The 18,846-nt window shown below is 32.9% G+C and overlaps 1 protein-coding gene across 3 annotated transcripts in view; it reads right to left on the reverse strand.

Annotated features, from left to right (window-relative positions):
- The window catches only part of LOC110031776 (protein SABRE), a 142,097-nt gene that overhangs the window by 13,984 nt on the left and 109,267 nt on the right, over positions 1-18,846 (reverse strand). For all 3 annotated transcript variants that reach the window (XM_020735171.1, XM_020735172.1, XM_020735173.1), the window contains 5 exons: positions 12,113-12,469; positions 11,683-11,801; positions 11,265-11,520; positions 10,665-10,889; positions 8,069-8,208 (listed from right to left, as the gene is read on the reverse strand). In XM_020735171.1, coding sequence (XP_020590830.1) covers positions 8,069-8,208; positions 10,665-10,889; positions 11,265-11,520; positions 11,683-11,801; positions 12,113-12,469 — 1,097 coding nt within the window. The remainder of the gene's footprint in view (positions 1-8,068; positions 8,209-10,664; positions 10,890-11,264; positions 11,521-11,682; positions 11,802-12,112; positions 12,470-18,846) is intronic.

The raw sequence follows: 18,846 nt of genomic DNA on the forward strand, positions 1-18,846 counted from the left end.
GGAAGCAGCATGAAGAAGGAATCAGTAGGCTTACCAAGCGCAGGAAGAAGACAGGCGAATCGGGAGCTGCAGACAGATTTCGCGAGACCAGGCGCTAGGCAGAAGAGGAGACTCCTTCGGCTTCGTGAAACGCAGGGGTATTATCAATGAAAGCTCCCCACGAACGCGGGACGTGGAGTACGATCCGCGGCCCGCGTTCTGCCAGAATCGTGTACAACCGCGAGCAGGACGCTCCGCCAAACGACACAAATTCGCGGGGCTAGGCCTCGAAGCTCTCATGTCGTGGTCCCAAACGGACCTGAGGCTCCATTTGAGGCAGTTGCAGCTGCGCTGCCCCCAGAAAGCTGCCGTTGGGAAGCTGATTGTCTGTTTGGTGCAGCTGTGTGAAAACAGCTGTGTGAAAACAGCTATGGGGCAGTTGTTTCTGAAAAAATGATCATACTGCCTCAGTTTGGTAAAACTGTTTAAAAGAAGACTGTAACAACCACATTTTTTAAAACTCAGAAGCAGAAATGTTTTTCTAAACGTAACAGAAAGTTCAGATACACCACTCACTTAACAATGAGCCCCAAAAGTGCTAAAAATTTTTGTTTGGAATAATTACACAACGAATTTCATATAAAGAGATTATAATGAATTGTTCATCAACCATCTTTTCTATTATAAATGAGAAGCAACTTTGTCTATTGAAGATTTACAAAAGCAAATAAAAAAAATGATGAAGAAAAATGACAATAGAAGAAAAAACAACAAGCAACATCACCCACCTGTATAATGAACTACAAGATTGATAAGCAAACACCATCATCAACATCACAATCACTATGAGAATGATATTAAAAAAAATTTACACCATAATTCATATATATTTACATAGACCAACCTATAAAAATAAACTTCACAAATATAAAATTTAGAAGGGTTGTTGGAAGAGCTCTAATCAATCCTGAATACATCATTATTATTGAAGGAGAATAAGACTCAGGCAAGCCAAAATGCAATTGAACGCCTATACTTTAATTTTAAAGTACTAACATTTTAAAATTTTAAAATGCCATTCTTTTGTGATATAAAATATCTAAGTTGTAGAAATATAAAATGCAAAGTTTAGGTGTTAGATCTGTAAATGTAAATGATGCTAAAAAAATAGACTACTAATTGTACTAGCCAATTTTTAATGTATTACAACAAAAAATCATCCTTTATATCAAGTCAAATTTCATAATCAAGAAGAACTACTTTTAAGACAAAACTTCAACGGTACAGAAGTACATATGCACATCTCACGTCACAGTGAGTATTAAGAGAGGAAAAAAAATCTAAAACAATTACAATGACAATTAACAATATGATTATATTATTTTTAACATTCACACCGTGTAACTCTCGTGTTAGACTTTCCTCAAGTGATGTTATTCATTCTCAATCATCGCCGTCAGGGGAATCCATTGAACTGTCTGCCCAACTGAACAAATGACACTGTTCTGCGATGCTCTGTGGACAGCTATAAAACTTTCTCACGAAGTTGTGCAGCTGACTAGGAAAGTTCAGAGGCCACAGTGGCAGAGCAATCATCAGGATGTTCCGGAAACAACTTAATTTTTCCTTATTGCAACAGAAGAGAAAATAACAGCTCATATTACTCACTCGTACAAGAAATCATAATTTTTCTTTTTCTGAGAACTTTAAATTGCAACCATAATGCATCAATGAGATGGTTCATCTTGAACTACTCAGTCATATAAAACATGAAAAAGGTAAAATATAAATGACAATTGATTTTGTTTCACATAAAGATCCATAAGGAAAGCTTACATAATTAATCAACATAATCAAACTTCTCTTACAATAGTTTGGCTCTTAGAACAATTTACAAAGAAATTAATCACCCTCCAACTAACACATTAGTGATCTGTTCTCGAATGACCGTCATTTCATTTGTACCTTCCCTTTCTTTCGTGCAAATAGTGGAATAGTAATTGTCATCTCGTGAAAAAGAATGGTCGATGTGGTATTCAAATGCTTCTGCATGCACTTCCTATTAATTTTCTTCAGCATTACGGAAGTCAACATCAAATCGAGACGGATGGTGCCTAATATAATTGTGTAGCGTCATCGTGACTATCACAATCTGAACCTATTTGGGAAATGGGTAAGGAGTCATATCACATAATATCACTCATTTTTTCTTTCAAACACCTCCTTTATGCTTCGTGTAGCATTATTGACTCGTTCGAAATCAGGTATATGATATCTGGTGTCAAGGTATGATTTAAGATACTCTCGCTGCAATGGATAGCCGACATCCACCAAATAATACTTTCCTGTAAGGTATTGCAGCTTCAATATGTCATATAAAGAAAATAAACAAAGAATTTTGGGATGCAACATACCGTGCAGTTGGTCTGGGAAGTTGTAATGAGAATTTTGCGTAACACTTTTGAAAATTCCACTGTCATGTGCATTACCTTTCCAACCAGACATGAAAAAAGTAAAAAATATGTTAAAATCGCACACTGCCATGATATTTTGCGTAAGAATTCCACAACGTTCGATAAATGCAATTTTCTCATCATTTGTAATTTGTGCATTAACGAGTGTTTCATCTATCGCGCCAACAATCCTGAACAGATCGCTTGAGTTATTCATGTCCAAAAGTCATATTTAAATTTCAACACTTGAAATTACAATCACTACCTTAAATAATGACATGTAACATGCATCGCGTCAAATCTCCATAGGAGTTCGTGCAAACGTTGGATCGGTTGGTTTTATGACTTGTGTGAAGAGGCTCACAAGAGCACTCAAACCTATTGAGAAGTATCTTTTTATCGTCTCCGATGAGCATTGGAATTGTTTTGTGATAATATGTAGAGAGTCATCGCCAACACCTCACTGTCGCTCGTCCTCGATGACCCATGGAGGCCATGAAATCCATTGAGTTATACTAGTATATATTTAAAAACCTCCTGCGTCATGCAAAACATGTTGTTGAATCTAGTTGGATATCCGATAAGCATTTCCCCAACCCATTTATCTCCTATATTAGATGATGTGTAACATGGAGAGCGACATCATGGACCCAGAAGAAGTGGACTGCTACAATTCTCCTTCTCTGTCGTTCTTGTTTTGGGTCCATGCTAATGTATAATGTACAAGTCTTACCAAATAAGAAACATAAATTATTAAATCCGTAAGAAATCACGACGCAAGCATTAATAATAGATAAGAATGTAGCAAAAATTATAGATAAGATACAAAAATTATAAATAAGAACAAGAACGACATTTATTATTAATAATTGCGTCGTGATTTCTTACGGATTTAATAATTTTTGTTTCTTCTTTGGTAAGATTTGTACAACATACATCAGCATGAACTCAGAACAAGAACGACAGAGAAAAGGAAATGCAGCAATCCACTTGCTCGTAGACTATGATAACACGTACATTAACTGCTCTCCATGTTACACATTATCTCATATCGGAGACAAATGAGTTGGGAAAATGCTTACCGCGCATTCAACCAGATTCAACAACATATTCCGCATGACGCAGGAGATATTTAAAGATCTACTAGCAAAACTCATTGGATTTCATGGTTCTATGAGTCATCAAGGACGACTGACCGTAAGGTGTTGGCGATGACTCTCTACATATTATCACAAAATGAGTCAATGCGTAGTGCGATGGAATGATTCCAACACTCATCAAAGACGATAAGAAGATACTTCTCAGTTGGTTTGAGTGCTCTTGGGAGCCTCTTCACACAAGTCATAAAACCAATCGATCCAACGTTCGCTCGAACTCCTACGGAGATTCGACATGATGCACGTTACATGTCATTCTTTAAGAAAATAGTTGCAATTTCTAGTGTTGAAATTTAAATATGACTTCCGGATTGCATTGATGCAATAAATGGAACACATGTTGATGCACGAATTACAAATGATGAGAAAATTACATTTATCGAACGTTGTGGAACCCCTACACAAAATGCCATGACAGTGTGCGACTTTAACATATGCTTTACTTTTGTCATGACTGATTAAGAGGGTAATGCGAACGACAACATAATTTTCAAGAGTGCTACATGGAATCCTTATTACAACTTCTCTAACCCTCCGCACGGTATGTTGCATCCTGAAATCTTTTGTTTATTTTCTTTATATGTCGCACTAAAGCTGCAATACCTCACAGGAAAGTATTATTTGGTGGATGCCAGTCATCCATTATAGCGATGATATCTTAAACTTTACCATGACACCAGATATTATATACCTGATTTCGAGCAATCAGTAATGTTATGCGAAATAGAAAGAATATGTATAACAAAATATATTCTTTAGCGAGACGTCATCAAGAGAACTTCTGTTATTTGAAAGAATAAATGAGTGATATTACGTGATATGATATCTTACCCATTTCCCAAACAGGTTCAGATTGTGATAGCCACGATGATGCTACACAATTATATTAGGCGGCATCTGTCTCGATTTGACGTTGACTTCCGCAGTATCGAAGAGAATCAACTGGAAGTTCCTGCGAAGTATTTGAATACCACATCGATTATTCTCTGTCACGAGATGACAATGACCATTCCACCATTTGCACGAAGTGGAATGTGCAAATAAAATGACAACCATTCGAGAATATATCACTAATGCGTTAGTTGGAGGATGATTGATTCCTTTATAAGTTGTTCTAAGGACCAAACAATTGTAATTTGGGGTGATAAAAAAGAGAAGTTTGATTATGTTGACTAGTAATGTAAGCATTCCTTATAAATATTTGTGTGAAATAAAATCAAATGTCATTTATTTTTTCCCTTTTCATGTTCTATATGACTGAGTAGTTCAAGATGAACCATCTCATTGATGCATTATTACTGCAATTTAAAGTTCTAAAAAAAAAGGTTATGACTTGTTGTACGAGTAAGTAATATGAGCTGCTGTTTTCTCTTTTGTTGCAATCAGAAAAATATGAGCTCAAAGATTTACGGGACATCTCGACAATTGCTCTGCCACTGTGACCTCCAAACTTCCTTGTTGACATCAAGTCGGTCGCACAACTACAGGAGAAAGTTCTATAGCTGCCCAAGAAGCATCGCAGAATAGTGTAACTTCTTCTGTTGGGCAGACAGTTCGACAAATTCCCTTGACGACGATGATCGGGAATGGAAAACATCACTTGAAAGTCTAGCAAGGGAGCTACACAGTGTGACTGCTAAAAATGATATACTCATCTTGGTAATTGTCGTTATGATTGTTTTAGATTTTTTTTGCTCTCTTGATACTCACTGTGACGTGAGAAGTGTATATGTAATTCTATACTGTTTTTAATTGAAGTTTAGCCTTAAGAGCAGTTCTTCATGATTAAGAAATTTAATGTGATATAAATGATGAATTGTTGTTGTAATACAATAGAAATTGACTACTAAAGTTAGCAGTGTATTTTTTTAGCATCATTTACATTTATAGATCTAACATTTAAACTTTGCATTTTACATTTCTACCACTTAAGTATTTTATATCACAAAAGAATATCATTTTAAAAATTTAAAATGGTAGTATTTTAAATGTGATATGAAAGATTTGAGTGATAAAAATGAAAAATTAAAGTATAGGCATTCAATTGCATTTTGACTTGCCTGAGTCGTATTCTCCTTCAATAATAGTGATGTAATTAGGATTGATTAGAGCACTTCCAACAACCCTTCTACATTCTATATTTGTGAAGTTCATTCTTACAGGTTGGTCTATGTAAATATATATATGAATTATGGTGTAAATTCTTTTTTTTAATATCCTTCTCATAGAGATTGTGATGATGATGATGATTTTTGTTTATCCATCTTACAGTTCATTATACAGATGAGTGATGATGCTGATTGTTTTTTCTTCTATTGTCATTTCTCTTCATCAATTTTATTTTCATTTGATTTTGTAAATCTTTTGGCTTTTGTAAATCTTTTTATTTGCTTTTATAAATCTTCAACAGATTGTAGCTTCTTTCCTAGAAATTGATTACAAAATTGCTTCTCATTTATAATAGAAAAGATAGCTGGTGAGCCATTCATTATAATTTCTTTATATAGAATTCGTTGTTGAGTTTTTGTGCTAGTCTGTCATCATGCTTTGTTGGATAAATTGTGTTTGTTAGATTCAACTAAAGGAAGTGAAATAAAATTAAATTGGGGGATTACATGCTACCATTTAATTCGTGTATTGCCGGTTCAATACCTAAATTGTAATAGTTACATCTTTCAAAAGGTTACAATCACATCATTTGTCTTACTTCAGTTATTATGAGGCATACAAAATATAAATTTTATTTTTTATGAATTATACATTATAAAATATAAGTTATGAATTTTGCAAAGTAAAAAATAATTTGAAAACATGAAAAACATATCATTTTTTTAAATATTATTATTTTACAATATTTTAGAGAAATTATATTTATGTTACCGAATTCAATACATGCCTTTGACCAGACATGTATTTCATATATTTACCTATTCAACACTTAAATTTATTACATATATTAATCAATTCCATAAATATACATATCTAACACTTAATTTATTCCATAACCATAATTAATTTCATATATTTACATATCTAACACTTAAATTTACTTTATTACACTTATGCTACCCAACTCTTTCGTATGACCTCCAAAATATTATGCAAATTTTCCTAAAAATTAAAGTTTGTGTTAAATATGTAAATACATAAGAATGTGTTGCATATGTGTAATTATTCTAAACAAAAATTTTTAGTACTTTCGAGGCTCACTATTAAGTGAGCGGTATATCTGAACTTTCTTTTATGTTTAAAAATAAATTTCTGCTTCTAAAGTTTAAAAAATGTGGTTGTTACAGTCTTCTTTTAAACACTTTTATCAAACATGAGCATCATGGTCATTTTTCCAAAAATAGTTGCTCCACAGTTGTTTTCACATAGCTGCACCAAACAAACAATCAGCTTCCCTGCAGTTGCTTTACCGCAACAGTTTTCTGGGGCAGCACAACTCCACCTGAAAAGCTGAGAAACTGCAGCTGCCCCAAATGGAGCCTAAATGCATAACTAGAGATTGAAACTAGATCATAATTGCATGAACTATTCTCAGAAAAACACCAAGGATTTAAGTGGCCTCTTACAAAAGGATAACAAAGCTACGGCACCGTATTAAATTTTCTGCTTTTCAAAAGGCAAAGACTTAAAAAAGTATTGTGTTTGGCTCTAAATACTCTTATAAATATCAAAGAATCAAATAAGGAAGAATAAGTATTTGTCCACAGTGGTCATTCTCTACTTCTGCATTGTTTGGTGGTTATGACTCTAAAACTGGTTCGGAACTTAGCTTTCATTGTGGTCCTTAGAGTTCTTTTGCAAATGGAATTCAGCTTTCAAGAATTGTTTTATTCTGCATAAATTCCGAGATGATTCATCATTTGCATGATCACAACTATTCAGTCAGCTTTAGGAATTCTCATCTTCAACATTCCTGCTGAATGCTACTAGATGTGTCATCCATACAACTTCTATCCATGAATCTGATGAATCTCTTTGCAAGGACAATTTCTAGCACAACCAAGGGCACAGAAACTAAATAGGGAAATTTACATGCTTAGCACACAATGCTTATGTATTTACATATCTCGCGCCTAAACTTTCGTATTTACATACATACCACTTTGGTGCTTTAAACCTATGCATAAAAAGGTGTATTCACTTTTAACAAGTGGTAATAGTGCTATGACATTAAAGATTTGAGTGCTCAGTATGTAAATATGAAAGTTTGCTTGTGATATATGTAAATACATAAGAGTTGTGTGCTATGTATGTAAATGTCCCAAATAAATAATGCATGTTCACAAAGCATCGAAAACAGCTTCATGAATAATTTGCCAAGTGACCTCCAACGTATCACACGTGTTCAGAGGTTAAAATAAGCATGAAACTCGAACACAATCATCAAAGAAAATATGCTAGAGATTTGCAGTGAGGAAAGAAAATAGCTTAGAGTTTTAAAGAGAATAATTAATCAGAGAAAATTCATACTTTCCCCATTCAGGAGGTGCATTCCAAGCAGACAACAGCATGTCTGATTTGGCATTTGGAAGACAATTTCTGACAACGAAGGACTTTGTGGTAAACTGAGCGACACCGATATCTTTGTAATCACGATCAAAATCATATATCTGCCAGCAAAAATCAAACCCAAAAATCATGAAATAGCACTACAGAACAGAACCCAGGTCAAACTTAGAAAATGCATAAATAGCAAACTAAATAAACCATTTTGAAAAAATAGCACGGCTAAAAAATAAAAGCACAAGGGTTCGTCAGGTCATAAGATACAAAATGGCCTTGTTCCAAATCCAAACTGTAGAAGCAATGATCGAACATGACAACAATATGCAGCTTCGCTATTTTAGAAGCCAACTTACATACACAGCATACAAGCACACACCCGAATTACTGCACAAGTTAAGGGACCAAACTGAAGAAATGTAATATTTTGGGACTATGGCCACCTACGAATAGTCAGGGGACTATTTTAAACTTTTTACTATTTTTTCATGAAATGTTAAGACTATGGAGTCAGCAAAGAATCCAACATGCTGTGATGACATCAGTAAAAGGCTTCGCTGTTTTAGAAGCATACATGTATCCATATCACACAAGCAAACCTTCAGCATTATTACTCATGTTATAGGTGTAAAAAATGGTTAAAATTGTATATTCTCTACATAGCATTATCATAATTCTCAACATATTCACTTCTTATTCTTGAATTGCTAGAAATTAGTGTTGCAATGTAATTATATAATAAATAGTAGGGTGAAGGTTAACAATGCTGATGATTGTTACAATGTGACAAAATAATATTGCACATAAGTTGTGCACTTATTATAAATTTGTATTTCATAACATTTTATTTTAAATGCTAGTATTAGAGATATTGATGCATAATTTATGTTCCATTTATTAAATGTTCACCGTCATTGTGATGTTCAGTATGCTTCTTTATGTATTAAAATTAATTAGGAATATCTATTACTAAATATTATTTCTTAGTTTCAGGACAATTGTTATGCAATACGTTCATAAGAAAAAGGGCACTTTCAGTTCGCTGATTATTTGTAAATAGAATCTCATATCCATAAAATAACCAAGTTATGACGAGTTAAAAAATAAAATTCTTGAGTCTATTTTGCCGCATTAGTTCTTCATTTTATGCTTGGAGGAATCAACATAATGTATTTCAAGGATTGAATAGTTCCAATATCTTATGGATTCAAAATCTATGGCTTAAGGATTAGCCATATATTGTTCTCTTTTATCCTTCTTCTCTACATCTTTTTTCTTAAATTCTAAGAGAATCTACAATTCAATTACCTACCCGGCACCAAAGTATAAAGATGCCTGTAATCATTCATCAAGAAAAAAAAAAACCAATAGGAGTTGTTTGGTGAAGCAAGTTGAGTTTATATTAAGTAGGATTTAATAAAACCTATACATTCAGATTTAGTAAATCCTAAGATGTTTAAATCCTGAAACATGTTAGGTATGATAGATGTTAAATTCGGGTGAATCTTATGAAATTGTTTGACAACTTATTTTAGGATTGAAGTACGTTAGTTGACATATGAATTTAATATTACATATCAATGATATGATTATCAAGTTTAATTAAACTTCATTTAAATTTTTATTTCTAATTATTATAATAAATAATTAACTATTTACTAAAGTAATTAATCATCAGTAAGAATTTATTGAACTAATTATGTATAAACAATAGTCATGTTCATTAATTAATAATTTATTAGTTATTTATTAAACTAATTAATAATTAACTAAATTTTATAAAATTAATTATATAGTTAAATACAATTTAATTTCTATTAATTAATTATGAAGTAGTTATAATTAAATTCATATAATTATAATTAGCTTCATAATATAATTATTGATGACTAATTAATTATAAAGCAGTCACATATAAGTTACACATAAGTTTATATAATTATTATTAATTAATTAGATTTAGTTTAGATACACTATATATATGTGTATAAAATAACTTGCATATTATATATAAAGTGCATCAAGTTTTTTTTTAGTCTGCTACGAATCCAATGATTCAGGTCACGTAACTAGGTTTAAATTCAAGTCAATTTCAAATGCCAAATGAATTTTTTTATTTTGAATCATAACTACTTGATTAAAATAGCTCATTATCATCCTAAAGGTTATCCTGTAAATTCAAAATTGACCCTTATTGGGTTCATGTAATATTTTGATGATTGATTATAGAATGAAAGAGGAGTTCCAAAAGTTCTTGTTCGATGAAGTGTGTCCCAATCTAGGTATGCGGAGTTCTTCAGGATTTTTGCTAGAGTATTTAGTTTTTCTTTACCTTTCTATTACACGAGTAATAGTCACTCCCCTTCAGCCTTTTCATCTTCATGCCACGTTTTCCCATTGCACAACTTATTGGAAGCAAGGATACAACTCGGAAATCTCAATAGAATAAGAAAATGGCAAGGTCACAGGCATACAAATATACATATCAGCACACATGGATAACAGCTACCAAATTGTCTAAATGCTTTGAAAATACTTGCTGAAGAGGTCTAACAACACTCACCATGTCATTTATCTCAGCTTCTGCAAAAGATTTACCATCTGCAAGCATACTCCACACAACCTTGTTAATTCTCATCGAAATTCTCATAGCACAGGAAGGACTCTTATTTTTTTCCTTCTCCATCAATCGCAATTGTGCTGCTTTCTGGAGTGACAACCTCAATGCTGAAGAAGCCTCTTTCCTAGATTTTTGAGCATTTCCAAGCTCTTTCCTCAGCCCACGTATCTGACAGGTAGGAGAAAAACCTTAACTTGGAGAAATAAAGTACTATATGAAGGTAAAATTAGATAGTAAAATAAAAAGAAAAGGATTTTGCATGCAGGTAAGCAGGTTTACTCAGATAACTTTTCTCACTTATTTCAGAGATGTTTACTATAAAATGCTTGTTTTGATTGTTGTTTACTCGTAGAATATCATTGACATAGATTACAAAAATCACGACAATCAGAACATAAAAATCTTATCTGTTGAAAAAATATTAAATGCCATGCCATCGCCTTGTGTATATACAAGGCCAAAAATAATGTTAACAATGCAAGTGTAGTGAAGTTTAATTACAAGGTAATCCAAAGAAAAATTTCAATGAGCTTAAAATCATACCAATCTTAGTTTTCCACAAGAAAGCATCCATAAATCATTATCTCTATCTGTAAATAGACTCAAATCACCTCCAATATCATTTGAAACCGTCAGAGTCCTTATATCATCAAGAAATAACTTCCTTTCTCTCTCTTTTTGTTCAAGTTGGATTCTAGCAAGCTCTACTTCCTCCACACCATCAGGAACCACCTCATCAGCCTCTTCTTCAACATCATCATCATCATCAGTAGGGTATGAGAGACTGCTTTTACGAGGTCTGCACATTAATTAAGTCTGATATAAATATTTTCAAAGTTCGTATAAACTTGGTCATATATGGAAAATAAGCAAGAGAGTATAAGGACGCCATATCAAATACAAGGGAAGCTAAGAAACATAAGGAGAAATTGAAATGCAAAGAAAAAAAGCAATTCCGTACTTGGGAAGTCTAGCAAATAGCAGGCTACTAAGAACATCCAACATGACCTGAAACTGCCGTGATGTCATCGTTGCAGTGATATTAGGAGAATTGAAGATGAGCTCCTTTAACGGCTTAACCTGAATGTAGAAAAATGAGTTGCATTACTCAAACCTGCACTTACACCCTAGTAAACATCATTTCATCAAGCATTGCAAAATGACGAAAATGTCAAAATGGCCCCTGACTCTTTGTATGGTGTCATTGTAGTCACAGAGTCTATAAAATTCTTAATTTAGTCCATGTACTCTTTTACAAGGGCTAAAATAGTCCCATATTAAAAGAGTGTGGGAACTAATTTAACAATTTTGTAGAGTCTGGGATTAAAATAGCCCCATTCAAATAGTCAGAGGACTTATTTAACACTTTCTTAGTTGCAAAATTATCATACCTTCAACTCTGATGTACCACCTTTATGCCTTGTGTAACGAAAGTACATTTGGCACGGCATAAAAACTCTCTCAAGTAAAGCACCAGTTCGTTTTACTTTGGGTGAGCTCCTAAGAATTTTTGGCAACCACTGCAGGCCTGCACCAGGATCAACATCAGTTGGTGCTACATGAGCTTGAACGTGCTCTAGCATCACAGAAAGCTCAGCACGCTTCCAAGTCATCTCAGGTTTCATATCAGGAAATGAGGCACTGCTGGTGCCCAAGGCTTGTTCAATCATCTCATACCCAACATGAAAAATAGAATGAAAAGAACGAGCTAAGACACGACCGCTGGCTGCAGCGAGGAGAAACCGACCCTGATACAAAACCAAGAGTCAAATTACAAAAATTTGAGGCACAAATAAGAAAAACATAAACAGTTGGATGCCAAAGTGAAAATGTTAAGAAAATGGTAGAGATACGTAGAAAAATTCACTCAAAGTAAAAAAGACTGCAGATAAAAAAAATTGATATTAGTTATTATCTTTTTAATTCAAATTATAAAATGCAATGCGTACAAATAGATGCCTTTGCTGCAACTGTACTGATGTCATAAACCATTTTTTGATTGACATTCTCAAAGTACTTTTGATGAACTAATACAAAGCGAAAATCATATGAGGGGCCAAAGGACCAACTGGAAGTAGAAAATTGGGAAAAGAGAAATAAGAGAAATTGAAACAGCTTCTACTGTTTGACTGATCAGGTGGGATGTGAATTGTGCTGTGGTATTATATAAAAAGAAGATTTACATACATACCCCCAAATTTTTATTTATTATAAACCCAAGTATCTGTTCATGAAATTAAGAACCTATTCGGGGAAATAGAAGCTTGTAATTTAACTTCTTACATGTACATTGAAGGCCCATCGAGTCTCTTAAGACTGGTGGGATACAATAATCTTTCGTCTCCCGACCGCAATGTTTCACAACGCTGATTGGTTAGACATCTAAAACAGTTGGGAAGGCTGGCGCTCAGGACCCTAACAGGGATAGGTGACGGAAGACTACAAAAATTTTGGGTGAGTTGGACTTGAAAATGACTTTAATTTTTGGACTATTTGAACTTATAAAATGATTTATATAATATGGATCATTTGAACTTATGATAATAACTCAAGATTGAACTGTTGAACTTGCAACATGAACTTAAAATTTGAGATGTGAAGACTTTCAAGATGACCTAAACTTGGACTTAAAAAATGACAAAAAAATAAAAGACAGTGCATATTATAAGACACAAAAAGTCACTTATTTTATAGTTCCAAGTCATTTCAAAAAAGAATAACTTCAAATCTGCACAAGACATGAAAAGATCTATGAAGAATTTAATAATAGACTAATTAATGTAACTGGGTTTCTCTTTGATTTCAAATTTGAGTAAAATTGTAAATTATAATCGTGTTTGAAAATGATTTAATCAAAATTTTATGTCCTATTGCAAGCATATCATTATATGGTCTATTTGAAATGCACAAAAAAGAATCATATATGAGCACATAAATGTCATTTTTAAATGTTCAATAAGTACTTGATATGCCTAATTGCCACTAGATTCACAACGTGGCAAGCGAACATAACACGGTCTTTTGAAAGCTCAAAATAAAATCTTATATGCATCCCAAAAGCTCTAATATCACATAAACTTTCAAAAGATTTGAGTGATTTCAAGATAAATCTTAAGATAGTGTTTGATCTTGAATTAAAGATCATAAGATTTATGCAAAGATATTTTAAGATTCCTTCTATCAATTGTACTTTCAAACTACATACATGCATTTAAACAATAAAGATATTTGTGTGACTAACAATGTTGGAATAATTTTTTAGACACAAAATATCACTTTGAGAAAATTTTCAACATCAATGTATAATCTCAAAAGACTTGTGATTATTTGATAATTTATGTATTTGTATATTATAGATGTGTCAAATATTAAATTATACATGGAAAGAACACAAATTATATAATCACATCTAATAATTTGCCAAAATTTATGTAATTACATCAAACAAAGGCATCAAAATGCATGTACATTAGCAAAAGTAAACCTGCATGTGTTCCGCCGAAATTTACTATTATTTAAATGTATACAGTCTGAGAATGCTGCACAGGTTAAATTTAAATATTCACACAAATAGTTATTATTTTGAGAAGCATGCCAAATTCTTTCGAAAAATCTGCAATTATGTCAAGTTAAAGAACCCTTATGTTTTAAAAATCAAATCCAAGATAATCGACCTAAATAAGCTCTCAATCGGGTCGCCATACTATAGGGCAAGGTTGTAAATCCTACCCAATTAATTTGATCCTCTTCACAAGAACTGCAGTATACTAGTCTTGTACCTTCAATAATGTTCAAATAACAAATATAAGAATTTGCAAGCCAATATCGCTTGTCCAAACCTTCTCCTAAAAAAAAAGACATTTTATAGATATTCAAATGTCAAATTTGAAATGAATTTCAAACATAAATGCTTTATGCCCAAATTCCTTGATGCGGTCGAGTTGATAGAAAATTTCAACTGGAGGAGTTAATTTTAAAATTAAGTTTAGAAATTAACTGTAGACTCCAAAAATGCGACGCCTCGAACTCTTTGTTGCTCTTGAGAGTTTTATAGGGTCAAATTTTTAAAAGACAAGCTGGATCTGGGGTTTGAAGTTTTCCGTAGGTGCAAAACACTTTGATTAATCACCTCTCTCGATAACGAGAGAACAGTTTCAATTAATGCTAGTCATTAAGCATTGAATAATGAAAATATAGTAACAACAGACTTAGGGTTTAAGTTGTAAAATTTATTACTTTAAGCTTAAAGTGACTTTTGGGGGGTGTGTGTGTGTGTGTGTGTGTGTGTGGGTGGGGATGGTGATGAACCAAATCAAGGTCTCATAATTTTGACGCCCAAGGTCATCGTGTTCCCTGATTTACTTAGTCATATGAGGTAGTTGACACAACCTAACTGAAAGATCCTTGCCAGCAATCACAAATTGTGTCATTCAAGGGATCACTTTAGATCTAGCATGGATGTTTGTCTAAGAAGATAATTTAAGTCGACTTTAACTAAAAAAATGTTTTATGACAATCGAATGTACCCTTATAATTCATGACTCAAATGATAGAAAGTTGTTGGAGAACATACAAGTTGTGATCGTGACCATAATAAAATGGTGGCATTTGCCTACAACCACTCGGTCAAAGAGTTTTGATCATAACTGTTACTTTTTGTGGAGCCTTTGGGACAAATAACATTGACAGAGGACTTGTGTCAATCCTTATTGACATGCGATTACTTTAAATTTGATTATATAGATACATTTGATGTAGCATTTGCTCATTGTAAGATGAAGTCAATCAAAATTATCACCCCAACAAACAGTTGTGGGGAGTGGATGGAGTTGTTTTAAATTTTTTAAGTGATTAATTTTAAGTTGAATATTTTGACTCGTTACTTTGAATATTTGATTAAAAAATTTATCCATCCAGTTGAAATCTTTTATCAACATGACCATCACCGAGAAATTTTAGGGGTTTAAAACATTTATGTTTAAAATTCATTTGAAATTAAACACTAAAATATTTATAGAATATTTATAGAATATTAGGCTTGTCAACTCCAGTTATTATTAGGAGGATCGGGCTAGGTAACTTGGACTTGCAAGTTCTTATACTTGTTATTTGGAAATTATTTTAAAATTATTAGACTTATCAACTTCAATCTTTAAGAAGAGAAGGATAGACTAATTGGGTAGAACTTACAAACCTGTCTTATAGACGAAGAGTCCACATTGAGAGCGTACATGATTTAATTATCTTGCATTTGACTTTTATTATCTTAGATTTTTCAAAAGAACCTTGCATTTTTATCAGAGCAAGTGAGTGAAGATTTAACCTTAACCCACACAACATTCTCGAACCGTTTACATTTAAAAATTTGTATAATTTGGTGGAGCACATGAGGTCATTTTAGATAGCTTTGCGTATCTTAAGGCAACTTACACGATTTTAAAGCATGAATTGAATCTAGAATTGCTTTAAAAGACACCTGTAAGACTTGAAGTTATATAAACATTTTATGTCAATCAAGTGTACTCCTATGATTCAAAATACACATGTAAGACTTAAATTTAACCCCTTAGACAAAAATTTACCCTAGATGTACAAGAGTCCCTTAGACGACACAACTCATATTTGTTGATAAGAATATTTCAATTAGGTTGGGTCGACTATCTCCTCTAAGTAGATTAGGGATTACGATATCATGAGATTCGTCATTATTTTCCCACCATCCGCTTTACGATCAAAGTGATAAATTTTATAATCTTAACCTTAAGTCTGCTACTACTATACATTGATTATTCAGTGCTAAATGACTAGCCTTAATCGAAAATGCTCTCTCATTATCGTGAAAAAAAATTAATTATAGGAGCTTACGACTATGAGAAACTAATGCGCGAAATTTTTGCGAGGCAAGTCGGTTAATCAAACAAGTAAATGTGTAGATCAAGTAATATATGAATTATGAATCCGTGTATTGATCCTATGAAAAAACTTGTCAGATTCTTCTAACAGGTGAACTTATAATTTATTAAATATCTGAATCTAGTTTGAATGTTCACTTTGCAGATGAGAAAGTCCTAAAATCCTAATACAAAAAGAAAAAACTAAACTAGGTTTTGTGAAGTTTTTCAAGGATGAAGTAATCATACTCCTATGACACCAGTTAAGTGATTTCTCAATGTTTTTCCAACGAAACTCACACTATTATTGACAATCAGGAACAAAATACTTCTTAGCCTATGTCAATGTCATAAGAAGTTGGAAATCATGTTACAGTTAAGTGGGGCTTCATCAAGCAACATTTCCCAGAAATCCTCTAGTCCCGTATGTAGGTGAGAATTTTCAAATGACAATATGTCTATTCCACTAGGCTATTGTGTGTAAACCTACTTATTCTTCTAGGCAATGGTTAAAAGTCGTAGAACGCAAGAGATTTTAACATTCTCTCGAATCAGATAAAATGTAAATTCATATCGAAATATTAACACATCAACATAAAAAATCCAAGCACGAGAAGGTGTCTAGGGAACGACATCCATATGGTAAAATAATGAGAAAATTATATCTTACATCTCAGAAATACCGAAACGTGATTAATTATTATGAATGATAAAAGAAAACAAAAAAATTGTTACTGCCGGTATAAAAAGAAAACAATGCAAGAAATACAAAAAACTCGAATCCAAGCCAATTGGTCTTTGCAAAACATCATGATCCCTTCCACTTAATACAAGCTTCCATAGATCTCTCTCATACAAGTGCACTCAATTTCTACTCACAACTTCTCAACTCAAAAGAAACAACTCAAGGAATCTTCCCTGAGAAAAATCATTGGATAAAACCCTAGGGTTGACAAGATTCCATTTAAAACCTGAAGAGAAACAAACTCCACAACGTCTAAGTGTCTCCTAATCATCACGTCATCTCCTTTTATATCTTTTGTCGAATTCACATTGCAAAAAGTTGCCAAATTGATCCTAGCTGAGCTGCGACATGACTACACCAGCTACTGGCATAACTATGCCGGAGACCAGCTCGCGTCTAAACCAGGCGTAATTACACCTGGCAAACAGTAAGCCCAACATAATTACATCAAATACCGGCATGGTTACCCCGGTCCAATATATTTGCCCGTTTCGTGTTTTAGTTATGTGTAGCACGTTTGACACCTTTAACCTGCAAAATATCATCAAAACTCTTTTCACAATCATAAAATCATAATAAGTGTGAAATAAAATGTGGTATTTAAAGTAGTGAAATCATGCAAATTTACATCATATAAAATCCCCCAAACTTACATATTACCTGCGCTAAACTAATCTTACATCTAAATGGAGACTAAGTGGTGTGCAACTCTCACGTGAAAATTCTTAAATCTCTAACAAGATTATATATGTGTAATAAAAGACATCCAAATATCATTTCCGGGTCATATTTTTATTATTTTCTAACAATATGACCTTTTCTTTAATTCCCCTCTTTCTAAGCATAAGCAAATCTCAAAACTCTTAATTCATTGTGATTAAAATATTTTCATTTCCCAAAAATATTTGTTATGATTTTGGGTTGATTGACTATTAAGACTATTAATTGGTTTAAAAAAAATTTGTTAAGTTTTATTAATTAGGGAATGACGTAGACAATAATTTTTTTTTAAAATTTTTAGACCAAGATATTGTTTTTCCGAAGTCTGATAGCCTTGAAGGGAGGAAAGTATTAGGCCAAGAATTTTTGGATTAAGTTGCTCTTATATGGTGATCAATCCTGGTGCAAAAGAGTAAACCCACCTCTTGGCTTTATTCCTAAGTGAGAAAGGGAATAACCTTAATCTAGCAGCATCATTGGAGGCACCGCTAAACTTGAAAGTGACACAGTTCTAAGAAAGTAGTCAAATAAAGATATGGGCTTTCCATGAGTGATTCCCCAAACTGAATGGTTTGAATCATTATAATCAACTCATGTGTAAGTTCAAATGCGAGGGCTTCTACGACCAAGTAATTAATACTCATGTACAGTTCTACTGTCAAGGAGTTGACATACGCCCTAAGGGATTTGACTGAGGGGTTGTCATTTCATTTTGAAACAATTTTCTTTTCTATGGATTTTTCAAACAAAAAAACAAGAAAAATAAAGC

The sequence above is a fragment of the Phalaenopsis equestris genome, unplaced genomic scaffold, assembly GCF_001263595.1.
Source record: "Phalaenopsis equestris unplaced genomic scaffold, ASM126359v1 Scaffold000840, whole genome shotgun sequence".
Lineage (NCBI taxonomy): Eukaryota > Viridiplantae > Streptophyta > Magnoliopsida > Asparagales > Orchidaceae > Phalaenopsis > Phalaenopsis equestris.